This window comes from Staurois parvus, unplaced genomic scaffold (genome assembly GCF_062004578.1).
Source record: "Staurois parvus isolate SC_StPar_1 unplaced genomic scaffold, SC_StPar_1.0 ptg000270l, whole genome shotgun sequence".
NCBI classification, from domain to species: Eukaryota; Metazoa; Chordata; class Amphibia; order Anura; family Ranidae; genus Staurois; species Staurois parvus.
The window spans coordinates 978,411-992,691 of NW_028318066.1; the positions used below are offsets into that span (position 1 = coordinate 978,411).

The 14,281-nt window shown below is 44.8% G+C and overlaps 1 protein-coding gene and 1 long non-coding RNA gene across 2 annotated transcripts in view; one reads left to right on the forward strand and one right to left on the reverse strand.

Annotated features, from left to right (window-relative positions):
- Positions 1 to 14,281, forward strand: part of LOC149459167 (uncharacterized) — a 34,374-nt gene that overhangs the window by 17,150 nt on the left and 2,943 nt on the right. The gene's annotated exons all lie outside the window — the stretch shown is intronic.
- The window catches only part of RBP1 (retinol binding protein 1), a 51,008-nt gene that overhangs the window by 4,104 nt on the left and 32,623 nt on the right, over positions 1 to 14,281 (reverse strand). The window contains exon 3 of the mRNA XM_089681532.1: positions 5,081 to 5,182. Within this exon, the coding sequence (XP_089537658.1) occupies positions 5,081 to 5,182 (102 nt within the window). The remainder of the gene's footprint in view (positions 1 to 5,080; positions 5,183 to 14,281) is intronic.

Below are 14,281 nucleotides of genomic sequence, written 5' to 3' on the forward strand. Positions count from 1 at the left end.
ATTTGAATTAGCCCTTAAAGAAAACCCCACACACAACAGAAGGAGTAAGGAGCTTAAGATGGCCATAGATGGATCAAAATTCAGCCAGTTCAGTAGGGAATAGCTGAATTTTGATCCATCTATGGCAGCTCCTGCTGAACGGTAATGTTCATAAATTTTTCACGATCAGCTGGCTGCAACGCTGATAAGTCTATTCTGACATCACAGGATTCTCTGCTGTCAGAATACAAGCTGACCTCAATACTCTGTTTAATTGGGCAACTATGTGGCAAATGAGGTTTAATGTTGATAAATGTAAGGTTATTATTATTATTATACAGTGTTTATATAGCGCCAAAAAGTTTGCTCAGTGCTGTACAATATAGTGGGGGACAGTACATGAGACAGTACAGTAACAAAACAATATACGAGAGGTTTGAGGGCCCTGCTCTTTCGAGCTTACAATCTAGGAGGGGGGGGAAAGTGGTACAAAAGTGAGATCGGCTCTTAGGTGAGGGTGGGGTTTCTTCCCTAAAGAGATGCGTTTTCAGGATGCGCCTAAAGGTGAGGAGGGTAGGTGACAGTCTGATGGATTGGGGTAGTGAGTTCCAGAGGATGGGGGAAGTCCTGGAGAAGTCTTGCAGTCGGGCGTGGGAGGAGGAGACCAGGGAGCTAGAAAGTAGGAGGTCTTGCGAGGAGCGAAGAGTACGGGTTGGGTGGTATTTGGGTATCAGGTCGGTGAGGTAGTTTGGGGCAGTGTTATGAATGGCTTTGTACGTCAATGTTAGTAGTTTGAATTTAATGCATTGGGCAATCGGAAGCCAGTGGAGGGATTGGCAGAGGGGGGTGGCGGATACGGAGTGGTTGGTAAGGTGGATGAGTCTGGCCGCTGAGTTCAGGATAGACTGAAGCGGGGATAGTCTATGGTGAGGTAGGCCAGTGAGGAGGGAGTTGCAGTACTCAAGTCGTGAGATAATAAGGGAGTGAATGAGTTGTTTAGTAGTGTCTGGCGTTAGGAACGCACGTATTTTGGAGATGTTGCGGAGGTGGAGCCTGCATGAGTTAGCCCGCGATTGGACATGGGTTTGGAAGGACAGATTTGAGTCTAGGGTGACACCTAGGACTTTGGCTTGCGGGGTGGGGCTGAAGGTGGAGTTGTTGGTCGTGATGGAGAGGGTGGGGGTGCGGGCTGGGGGGAAAATTAGGAGCTCGGTTTTGGAAAGGTTTAATTTGAGGAAGTGGAGTGACATCCAGTCTGATATGTCGTTCAGTAGGCAGGTGATTCAGGCGGAGACTGAAGGGGTGAGGCAAAGGGTGGAGAGGTAGATTTGCATGTCATCGGCGTAGAGGTGGTAGTTGAAGCCGTGGGAGTGTATCAGTTGGCCAAGGGAGGAGGTGTAGATGGAGAAGAGAAGGGGCATGAGGACAGAGCCTTGGAGGACCCCAACAGAGAGGGGGAGAGAGGGGGAGGTGGCAGCGTTATAGGTGACGCTGAAGCAGCGTTGGGTTAGATAGGAGGAGAGCCAGGAAAGAGTGGAGTCTCTGATGCCAAGGGAGTATAGTTTATTAAGGAGAAGGGGGTGGTCAATTGTGTCGAAGGCCGCGGAGAGGTCGAGGAGTAGGAGGACTGAGTAGTGGCCATTAGCTTTGGCGGTTAGCAGGTCATTAGTGATTTTGAGTAGGGCGGTTTCGGTGGAGTGTAGGGGACGGAAGCCAGACTGTAGTGGATCGAGGAGGTTGTTGTCATTGAGGTGGGAGCTTAGGCGATTGTAGACTAAGCACTCGAGGAGTTTGGATGAGAATGGCAGCAGGGAGATGGGTCTGAGGTTGCTCAGGTCGGTGGGGTCCAGGGAGGGTTTTTTGAGTATGGGAGTGATGTGCGCGTGCTTTAGGGGGGAGGGGAATGCGTCAGTAGAGAGGGAGAGATTGAAGATGTGGGTGAGGGAGAGTAGGATGGAGGAAGAGGGAGCCCGGAGGAGTTGTGTGGGGACAGGGTCAAGGGGGCAAGTGGTGAGGCGGGCTTCTGAGAAGACCTTAGTGATCTCATCAGTGGTAGCAAGGCTGAAGGAGTGGAATGTTGGGGAGGTTTTAGTGTGCGGGATGTTAGGTGGGGGTCAGGGCGGTTGTGAGCTCAGAGGAGGGGAGAGTTGAGGGGGTTATCGTGGGAGGGAGGCTAGGTGGGGAGGTAGATTGAGCATTGGCGATGTCTTTACGGATTGCGTCGATCTTGTTTTGGAAGTGGTTGACAATCTCGTGGGCGGTGAGTGAGGTACTGGGTGGAGGTGGGGGGGGGGGGAGAGTAGGGAGTTGAAAGTGGAGAAGAGCCGGCGAGGACAGGTGGAGAGGGTATTGATGAGGGTAACGAAGTAGGCTTGTTTGGCGGCGTGGAGGGAGGAGGTGTAGGTGAGGAAGGCGGATTTGTATAGGGTGAACGCTTGAGGGGATCTGGTTTTGCGCCATAATCGCTCCAGCGCACGACTACGTCGTTTAAGATTTTTGGTGTGGTTCTTCTGCCAGAGTTGAAGCGGTCGGGGTCTAATGTTGCGTGTGGCTAGGGGTGCTAAGGAGTCTAAGGCAGCTGACAGCGAGTTGTTATACGCAGTAGTGGCCAGGTCAGGGCATGACAGTGGAAGGATACTGTCGCACATACAGTCAGCTGCAGAGTGGAGAGGGGCCTGGGTTCAGGTTTCGGAGGTTACGGCTGGTGATGGTTTGACGTTTGGGGGGGAAGTGTTTGAGGACGGGGAGACGGAGAACGTAATGAGGTTGTGGTCAGAGAGAGGGAAAGGGGTGTTTGTGAGGTTGTGGGGGGTGCAGAGACGAGAGAACACGAGGTCCAGGGTGTTCCCGTCGGTGTGGGTGGAGGACTGTGTGCACTGTGTGAGTGCAAAAGAAGAGGTTAAGTGGAGAAGTTGGGATGTAGCCGGGTTGTTGACGTTGATAGGGATATTGAAGTCGCCAAGGATGATGGTGGGTAGCTCAGAGGAGAGGAAGAAGGGTAGCCAGGTGGAAAAATCGTCGAGGAAGCGGGATACGGGTCCAGGGGGCTGATAGATTACTGCAATCCTCAGGGGGGTGGGAGAGAAGAGCCGGATGCAGTGGGCCTCGAAGGAGGAGAAGGATAGAGAGGGGGGGTTTGGGAGGACCTGGAAGGTGCTCAGCGGTGACAAGAGCATGCCGACCCCACCTCCTCTACGACCGCTCGGTCTGGGTGAATGGGTCCAGATGAGACCTCCATAGGAGAGTGCCGCAGGGGAGGTGGAGTCAGTGGCTTGGATCCAGGTTTTCGGTGACCGCTAGGAGATTGAGGGAGTGGGAGATAAAGAGGTCATGGATGGCGGTGAGCTTGTTGCAAACCGATTGGGCGTTCAGGAGTGCAACCGAGAATGGAGGGGTGGATGTGGGGAGGAGGGGGACAGGTATTAGGTTGAGGGGGTTGCGGCAGTTTGTGGGAGTAGAAGGGTGCCTAGTGGGTGAGTGAGGTGGTGAGGGACCAGGGTTTGGGGAGATGTCCCCGGCGGTTAGGAGAAGAAGAAGGGTGAGAAAGGTGGCATGGGAGCGGGATGTGCAGGAGCGTGTGGGTCTGTTAGTGGTGGCGTGTGGGTCGGTGGGAGAGTGGAGTATTAGGAGGAGGTGTTGAGAGCCGTAGTGGGGAAATGGGAGTAGTGAGGGTGCGATGTATAGTTGTTTTGGGGGAGTAGAGGGGTAGAGGGAGGAGATTTTGGGAATGGAGGAGAGGAGTATGAGGAGTACAGGTGGCATATTAGGAGGGTGAGCGGAGTGTTGGTCAAGTGAGGGAGGTGCAAGGTTTCACCTCAGGACATATTGATGCGGAAAGTCTGTCGTGCAGTGGCGGATCTCGTTGAAGTAGCTTTTTGTAGCAGGAGTACTAGTGATTAGGATCTGGATGGATGAAGATCAGTTCTGTAATTTGCAGGTAGCGAGTTCCAGTCTGCGTGAGACCGAGGTTGGAGGGTCATGAGGGGGTCGTCAGGTGGGCTGCACTTGGGAGCTAAGAATACGCATGCATCATACATACTGGGGGGGGGTACAACTGGGGGAATCAATGGTGGAGAAGGATCTGGGAGTTCAGGTAGATCACAAGCTCAATAATGGCATGCAATGCAAAGCTGCGGTTTCTAAAGCGAGAAAAATCCTCTCTTGTAATAAAAGAGGTATAGACTCCAGAGAGAGAGATATCATATTACCCCGGTACAAATCATTAGTAAGACCTCATCTGGAATATGCAGTTCAGTTTTGGGCACCAATTCACAAAAAGAACATTGGGGAACTGGAGAAAGTACAGAGAAGGGCAACCAAACTGATAAGCGGCATGGAGGAGATCAGCTATGTGGAAAGATTAGAGGAACTGAATTTATTCTCTCTTGAGAAGAGGAGATTAAGGGGGATATGATCAACATGTATAAATACATCAGTGGTTCATATAGTGAACTTGGTGTAGAGTTATTCACTCTGAGGTCATCACAGAGGACAAGAGGGCACTCTTTACATCTGGAGGAAAAGAAATTTAATCTCCAAACACGGAAAGGTTTCTTTACAGTGAGAGCTGTGAAAATGTGGAATAGACTCCCTCAAGAGTTGGTTTTGGCCAGCTCAGTGGATTGCTTTAAAAAAAAGGCCTGGATTCTTTCCTACATAAACATAATATAACTGGATACTAACATTTACAGGTAAAGTTAATCCAGGGAATATCCGATTGCCTCTCGAGGGATCAGGAAGTAATTTTTTTCCCTGCAGAAGCAAATTGAATCATGCTTTACTGTGTTTTTTGCCTTCCTCTGGATAAACTGTGGGTATCGGATTATAACTTTTTTTTTTTTAATAGTTGAACTGGATAGACTTTTGTCTTTTATGCAGCCAGACTAACTATGTAACTATGTAGGATTCCTCCATCCATCTTGCTTGTGCAGATGGGGGAATCCATTAGTTTTTTGTTTCCATCACCCCGCTGGCTGATAGGAATAAAAGAAAATAATCAATAGTCAGCCTAAGGGAAAGATGATTTAGGATATAGAAAGAAACCAAAGGCATGTGTGAATTTGTTACTGTTATACAAAAAGGAAAGGTAAAGTTTTCATACCAAGTGTAATTCGTCTCCTTCCACCCACTGCGTCCAGCCTCGACCTTCCTTCTCTCCTTTCTGTACACACAGCAGTTTGTCACCCTCCCAGCTGACCGTTGTCTAGAGAGATATGTGTATTTTGAAAAATCCGACTCACATATTTATACAAATCGCAAGAAATACAGTGCATAAGTAACCACAATCTTAACATTTGTTAAAAATTATTTTATCAGTCTGCTCACAGTGATTCTTCTTACACTGTAATGCATGATCTCATTGGGTGGTGGCCCACAAACATTAAGAACACATGTGCAGCACATCCCATCGATTAGCAAAAGACCTTTTCAAACTGCAGCTTTGTTACAGATTTTACAAAAAAGAGAAGATATTTGCATTATATCATTTACTTCTGTACTTCATGAAGTTCTGTGTTCTCAGGTGAGACTGGGAACCATAACTGAGGGGCTTACATTCACAATAACGTACAAGTGATTGAGTGGCATTACAGCCCCTCAGACCACCTTTGCTAAAAAGCTTGGAACCTGCTGAAAAACGTTGAAAAGCTTATGGCTGCAAACTTGTTTATGGCATATTAATGCCCTTCTATAATAGTTAATGAGGCAGCAGTAATAGGATTAAATAGCATTAGTAAGCTTTGTAAACTTTCAACAGGACCAACTAGTGTAATACAAATATTCTGATGCATTTGTCAAATATCTAAGTTTTTCTCAACCAGGCTTCTCTGGAAACCTAGGGTTCCTACAGAGGTTGCTAGGGTGTTTTTGAGCAATGACTAATTTCTGCATCTTGGATAAGTTACCATTCACACAAATGATCTTTTCAGCCATCTGTAAAGGACATTCTTCCCACTAGCCACTAATATAAGAAGCATTTTTCCCTCTTACCAGCAGTGTAAGGGGTCACTTTTTAAACAACCACCAATGTTAGGGAGCACTACAATTTTTACTGTCTGAGTTTCTTTTATTTATATTATTTCAATATAATACTAAAAACTAATATCGTATGGAGCAGTATCAGGGTTGGCAGTGGCACATTCCTTCTGTATTCAGTGATCAACAGCCTACAGCTTTAACTAATATCTTGTGAGCTGCAGATATAAAGATTATTAGCAGTTCCGCCATGTTAAAAAGGTTAAGAAATGCTGATTCTAGAATGCAGCATTTGGGTTTTGAGTTGGACTGTATGTGTTCACTTTCATTTATTGTTGCTTTTGCTATTTTTCTATACAAGACAATAGGAACACATCCCAAATGCAAGCCATTTTTTTTTATATTGCTTCTTTGGTTCACAGTTGGCCATACACTAAATTCAAAGGGCGTTAGAAGTTTTTCAATTTTTTGTTTGCTTTTGAAGTGTTACTGAACCCCGGACCCTGCATTCACTATAACTGGTCTCCCACAGTACCCAGAACATGGACATGCAATTATTATAGTAACTAGAAAAGCTACAATTTCTGGGGAAATTTTGTGAAGTGTTCTTGCCTCCACCAGTAGTCTACAACTGGAGTGGGTGGAGTAACTGGGTGGAGTGGCTTGTCACTCTGCTGCCTGCTCACACACCTGGGTTCCTATGGCAACTCACTCTACAGCAAGGGCAGAGAAGAGCAGTTAAAAACAAACTGCTCCAACTTGCTCACTTCACTGGCGGTTGCCATCTTCAAACGGTTGTAGTTTAAAAGTTATAAATCCTACACCGAAGAGCTTTATATTGTGAGAATCACAAGACCCAGACCTACATTTTGATGCATAGTTTGTCTCTGAAATATTACAAATGAAGGCACAGTCGCAGTTTAGAAATTGCCCTTCAGATTTGAGGTGGCTAGAGTGGAGTTTCAATGAATGTCAATGGGCGGCGTGAGTTGCAAACAAATGGTCATATTGTGAAAACTATCAGGACTATGGCTTAGTCGTGGACATTTCTAGTGGCAGCAGGGATAGCTGAACGTTTTGATATAAGATTTGTGTAGGTGGGCTTGAAAATGAGGGAGTGATGGCAGTTTAGAAATCATGTCCTGATTTTTCAGCTCACACTCTAGCTTTTGTCAGCTCACATTCCACCATTCATTCCTATGGGACCAATTTCACCACAAAAACGCCGCTATTTCGTGAACCATTCGGCTAAACGTTCCACAAAGTAATAGCACACCAATTGGGAATCCGCACATTTCGGTATATTACTGTCTATGTAGTGGAAAAACTGTGGCAGGAGTTAGGGTGGTAAATTTGGCTATAATAATAAGAATATATATGTGAGATAACAGTAAGTGGTCTTGCCATGCAACGACACTTAAATATAAACTGCTAAATACCTTTTCCCATCAGCAGTTACAGCAATCTTGTGACTTCTATCAGTATCCTGCTAAGCACTAGTTAAAGCTTGTAGGAGGAGTTTTGTCCTCTGACTGTCCTATGAGGCTGCGTAACCCCTGACCCTCTGCCTGGACAGTGCTGATTGGACCTCTGCTCATCATGTGCACCCTCCCAAAGAGAAAAAACTCTCTAGCAATGCACACTAAGCCAGGCAAATACCAGGCGCCAGGACGCATGGCAACCAGAAATCGCATCCGGGCACCTGGGCTTCTGCCAGCCCACTCACCACCGGCAACTCACATAGCCTGACGCCACTGATATGCAGCTCCAGGCACCAGGCAGCCAATCCTTCTCTCTACCCAGGCTGGTCTTCATGGTTTCCCCAGAAGCAGGCAGTAGGCTGGACAGGAGTCTGATGTCCACCTGTCAGGCCTGGTGTAAGTGACATAGTCGTCAGGCATCCGATATCCCCACCCCAATGCCCTAGTAGAGTCCGAGGATAAACAGCTGGGGTAACTGTGTTGGCTCTTTTGCTGCCTGCCATGCCCAAGCTGCATTGCTGCCAGGCTGGCCTTCCTCCCCCCAGAGCTCACCTAGTGTGCACACGGTGCAGGAGGAGGAGGGCTTGGCGGGGGAAGGTCAGGCCTCAGCGGAGGGTGAGGTGAGGGGGGACCTAGTGGTCTTTATGCCCTCCCCCCCATGTGGCCTTCACCTGATAGAACAGGTGGACTGGCAGTACTCCCAGCAGAAGCTGGATGCGGTGGTGATGTTCTGATGGAGGACAGAGCGGAGGAGCTGCCTGGACTGTATGTTCACCTGCTGTGCCCGGGGAGCTGCTAAACACTGCTTTTCTTCCATGGGAACGTGGTGCATCCAGGACAAATGTGCTCCTTCTTCATCAGCCTAGGCTCCTACATCAACTGCAACCTCTTCTCCTACGACTACTCTCTGGTTTTATACTAGATAGATAGATAGAGAACCGGATCGGGGTGTATACAGGGGGGACCAGGGCGTATATAGAAACCATGTATCGGCGCTTGGGCTTCTGCCAGCCTACTCATCACTGGCAACAGGCAGGAGCAACTCCCATTGCCTGACACCCCAGACAGCTACAGTTGCCAGGCAGCTGATCCAGCTCCAGCTCTCTCTTCCTCTTCACACACTAGCACTCCCATGCACTCTTCACTCCCTCCCCGCCGCTGTGCAGAAAGGCTCCCCCACATTCCCATTTCCCTCGTCACCAGCCAATTTGTGGCCCACCCTTCCTCGTCCCCGCCAGTCCATTTGCGGGGCTGAAGGTGAGCAGAGTCCTGTCCCCACACCACAACACACATACATATCAAAAACCTCATCCCCAAGAAGCCATCCCACCTAGCAGCATGCCAGGCTTCAGTCCCCTCTATGCACAAGTGCAATATCTGCCATTTCTGTCATCGAAAATAAAGCCCTGTTAGTGAAAAAAACTGGTTCCTAACTATGAAGCAAATTTGTCAAGTCCTGCACTAAACTGAGCATCTGCAGAGTGACTCCTAGAGCTCTCTACTATGGCAGATGGATTGGGGACATTAGAAGAAGGGGAGGATCACAGAAGTCAGGATTACACAGCCTTTTTACACAATGCATAAGATTAACCCCTTAGGTTCCACAGTGAGTATAACAAGCATGCTTTACTGCATATACAGACTGATTTTACTGTTGTGGGTTTAGTAACACTTTAATATTCGATTTTGGCATAAAATGTAATAATGAAAATCACATTCACAAAATTTAGAAATAGAAATTTGTTTGAAAAAAAATTTCCTTCCTGCACATTTGAATGTTTTCATTGCTGCAGTTGAAAACGAATGTCGATTTGGCCCCACTAACGATTCAAAAATCAAAATGAAAAGTCTTGAAACTAAAGTTTCTCAACAAAATTCTTCTAGTGAGAGGCCAGCTTTACAATCACGTAGATCAACCATGATCCTCGTTCTAAGCAAATACCACATACTGAAAATGATGTAAACCTACGATTTTTATTATTTTTTTAAAAAATAAACATGTCATACATACCTTTTCTTTGTAATGGTTTTGCACACACCAGCCCCGATGCTCCTCTTCTCAGGTATTTCGCTGGTACCTCCCCCCTGCCAAGTTACCTATAGCAAGCCGCTTGCTATGGGGGGCACTCGTACGTGCTCTCTCCTGAGTCCTGCCCTGTGTGTCCATAGGCACACAGACACAATGAGCTCCATTCATGAAGCAGTATCTACAACTTTAAGAAATGCAGTAAAATACTGTGGTATTTTTTCAAAATATAGGGTATTTTTTCTCATGCAATATCCAGTGGGATGGATACAGTGGAGAAGTATTAGAACCCCTGTCAGTTTTTATTACTAATAAAGAGCTAAAATGTTTTAAACCGTAGAAATATGCCAACTCACTAAGTCAGTGCAGTCTCTACAGCAAATGTATTAATACAAAAGAAAAAAACAATCAAAAGGAAGCTGCTTTCACAAGGTGTATCAAAAACAAGTTCAATTTAGAAAATACAAAATATCTTTATAAATATCAAATATGGAATAAAAACAGTATAAAAAATCACACATATATAAATACCCTACCCACATAATTTTTATTGGTGCATAAGGGGTATTTATATATGTGTGTGATTTTTTATACTATTTTCGTTCAATATTTGACATTTATAAAGATATTTTGTATTTACCTAAAGTGTAGCTAAAGGAAAAACTTGTTTTAGTTTTGGATAGGGTAGAGAGGGATTAGAACACCTATTAGGTTTTTACTGCTGTTTGTGCCCCCATTATGGAGATTCACCCTCTCTATTTGTCCTGTCTACCATTATCTTTGAATGTTATAAAATAAAATCCCAAATTTTGGGTTCTCCCCAGAAAAGTAATAGAGGGGATTTTTTCATTGGGGACACAGATGGCAAAAAAAAATTGACAGGGGTTTTAAACCTCAATTACGCTACCCAAAATGAAAAAGAAAGTTTTTCCTTTACTCACACTTTCAAGCAGCCTTTCTCAACCTCTTCAGCACAGAGGAGCCCTTGAGATAACTTTCCAGTCTCAGGAAACCCCTGCTAAAAATGACTATAGCTACAACTCATGATACATTAGTGTGATGATCACTGGAAAGATTTACCCCCGGTCAATGATGTCAGTGGGAACTTGTTAGTGGGAATACATCTCAAAAAATAATTGTGAAAAAGTAAAGTATCCCCACTACATATATAACATATGTTCTAGCAAGGGTTTAGACCAGGGGCCTCCAAACTTTCCAAATAAAGATCGAGTTTGTTTTGGGGAGCTGGACTGTGGTCTTTGGGAGTAGAAAATGCTCTGCTGTCAATGGGAGTAAAAAATGTCATCTTTAATATTAGGGGGAGGAATAATACCCCATCGTTGGTGTCAGTAGAAAAAATAGTGCCCCATCGTTGGTGTCAGTGAGAGGAATAGCACCACATAATTGGTGTCAGTTGGAAGCAAAAGTATCCCATTGTTATCAATGGGAGGAATAGTGCTCCTTTTTGGTGTCAATAAGAGGAATAGTATCCCATTGTTGTTGTCATTGAGAGGAATAGTGCTGCATCATGGGTGTCAGTGGGAGGAATAATTCCCCATCATTGGTGTTGGTGAGAGGAATAGTTCCATTGTCATTGTTAATGAAAGGAATAGTGCCCCATTATTGATGCCAGTGGAAGGAATAGTGCCCCATCATTAGTGTCAGAAATAGTGGCCCAATGTTGGTGTCAGTAAGAGGGATAGTGCCCCAAGGGCCGAATAAAGGCAAGCAAAGGGCCACATCCGGACCCCGGAGACCACTGGTTTAGACCATTGTGATATCGATGTACATTGTATTATGTTTAGAGGGATTGGAAGTTTTTTTGCAGCAAATGATATATATGTTGTATATTCACAAAAAAAGTCTCTGAAAATCTGGAAAAATGAGGGGTTAACATGAGGGGCAATCAAAGGATTAACTGTGTGCTGGGTGTGGTTTTTTATGTTGAGGTGTCTATGTGCTTCACTGCAAACACACTGCTTTGGATGTCTGTGCTGTGCACAGACACCCATAACAGTGTGCCCAAGCTGACAGGGAGAACTGTTAGTAAACAAAACAGTTCTCCTCCCCGTCGGAGATCCTTGGTAATCACCGGGCGCTGACTGGTGATTGACAGCAACGGCTGTGAATTGCGGCGCGGGTAGGAAGCGCGTGTGGCCCCTACCCGGAAATCTAAAATCACATATATATATGTTAATTTAAGCACATATGCCACCCTGTAGCAGTATTTCTGCTATAGGGCAGTCGGCAAATGGGTAAATATTGCATGCCTGGACCACTACTTAATTACAGTATTCATTTAATTATTTCATTCCTTTTGTGAATGCCTTTTCATTCGGTATTTACCGAATGTTTTGAGCGTTTTGCGGTACATACCACAAAACGGTGTAGTGAATTGACAGTTTCAGGATTGCATGTAATATTTAGGGAATATGTGTCTGGACACCTAGACACTGCATGCAATATACTTTTGTAAATGGAGCTCAATCACACATAGACCCAGTGCTTCTTCTCACTGGCTGTGATTGACAGCAGCAAGAGCTGAGGGCTCCTGCTGCTGTCTCTCAGCCAATGAGGAGAGAGGGATGCGAGAGAGCCTTTGCTGTCATGCACATCTCTCCATCGAGACTGGGCTCAGGTAAGTTGGGGGGGCTGGAGTAAGAGCAAACTACAGTTTTTTTTTACCTTAAACTCAAAGTATATGTGAACCCTCACTTTGTAAAGCAACAGATTAAAATAAAAATGAAGAGGAAAACATTTGTGCATACATATAAAAAAAACAAAAAGACCTTTTGTTCCCTTTTTGTAAGTGATCACATACCCTCTGTTCTCAAAGAGCTGGAGGAGGTGAAACAGCAACACACTGATCTTCCAAGTTAATAGCTGTGCAGGGGGAGCATGTCAAGACAAGTTTGACCATTGAAGGAGAGCTGGCTGATTTCCCAGCACAGCTAGAGAACTGACCACGCTGTGCTCTCTTGTCTAGTGTTGTCAGTTTTTTAAAGGAAAGCAGAAGGACTGGCAGGAACACCAGGGATTTCACACAAAGGAAGCAATACAAAGAGAACAGGATACTTTTTCACACAAGTACATGGTAGAGCAGCCACATATCAGGAATATGAAATGTTGGGTTTATATATTCTTTATTGAGTAGAATGCATTTGGTAGAAAACCTTCTAGCTTTACAACCACTTTAATCTAATCCCACCTTCTCCTCAGCATGCCAATATTTCAGCAACTAACTTCTGCAGTTTCTGCATATTTCTAGATCTTGCACAGCTTGATTTACAATGCTCTCAGCTCTGTAATCGACTCTGCCCTTTCCCCTCAGTGTACGTGGAGAGACCTTTGGAATTTGCTTGGTAAAAAAAAAAAAGAGTGCAGAAAATGAAAGCCATATTTCTAGAACGGATTTAGACCTTCAGGCAATGATCATCTTCTCAAAGGTTCTCAAAGCAGTTTTTACATCTAAATTTGGGGTTGACTTTATAGGCATTTCCAGGCAGAGATTGGCTGCTCAAGCAAAGATAATCAGGGAAAACAAAACTTTAGCATTTTACATGAGTTAATCATGAGGAAACTTAAGAAGGTAGTTTTTCAACCTCCACCGCATGGACTGCGGCTTACAGCCCCGGAGTATGCCAAGAGTTCTCAAATGAACACACCTGTGAAAGCTTGGAAGCTGCATTGACTGCTCTTTTATACTTCTGCAACAGTTGCCACAGTGATTTCTTTTCTGTCTGCTCTTTTATGGTTTGTTTATGCCTCTCCTCTTCTGTTACAAATCACCCCAACAGTCCGTTGGAAGATGCGTTATCATCTCTTAAAGCAGTATTACACCCAAAAGCAAACTTTTATTATATTGCTGTTTACTAAGACTAGGTTCACACCTAAGCGTTTTCTATTTTGCAGAAATGCACTACAGTCTATTTAACATGATTTCCTATGGGACGCATTCATATCTCCATGTTTTCACCCGGTGTGTTTTTTGGAAAGGGTCAGGGACTTTTTTGAATGCAAAAAGTTGCGTTTTTGGTTCTATAGACTACAATGGAAACGCTGCAGAAAAGCATGTAGGGCATTTTTGCTGCGTTTTTGCCACGTTTTTGCTGCATTTTGCAGTTTAAATCTGCCTAGCAACAAGAAAATAAAAAACATAAAAAAAATGTAAAAAAGCAAAAACACGTCAAAAAGGCAGGTGCAAAAATGCAAAATGGAACGCAAAGCTCAATGCAGAAATGAATCAAACGCAAACTGCATAGGTGTGTACCTAGTCTAAGTCCTCATGCACACGGGACGTTTTTATAGCTGTTTTTGGCTTTTGACGTTTTTTTTTTTTACAGCTAGTAAACCCCCCAGCATGTTATCCTATGTGTTCATGCACACATAGACTGTAATCAATGTTTTTTGGCAGGGACATTTTTGGGCTGTAAAAAAAAGCCAGGACTAGTGGGTTTCTAGAGGAGTTTTTTAGCTGTAAAAACGGTCTAATGCTGAAAAATGCGGCAAAATGTGTTAACACGCCGCAACCCGTCTTTTTTGGACTTTTTCTGACTAAAAATACTTTTTTTGCTAAACAAAATGCTAAAAACCACAAACATAGAAAAACATGGGAAAACATGCAGCAAAACGCTAATGCAAAAAAAGGATGAAAAACTCTTGTTTTTAACGTGACTTTTTACAGCTAACGTTACCAGAGTTATCAAAACACCCCATGTGCATGGAGCCTAACACAGGCCATAGACGGGCAAAAAACTAAACATCGGTCGTTCTGTTGCCATGAATGATTGCGAAAATCGTCCGTTTTTCGTAAATTTTCCAG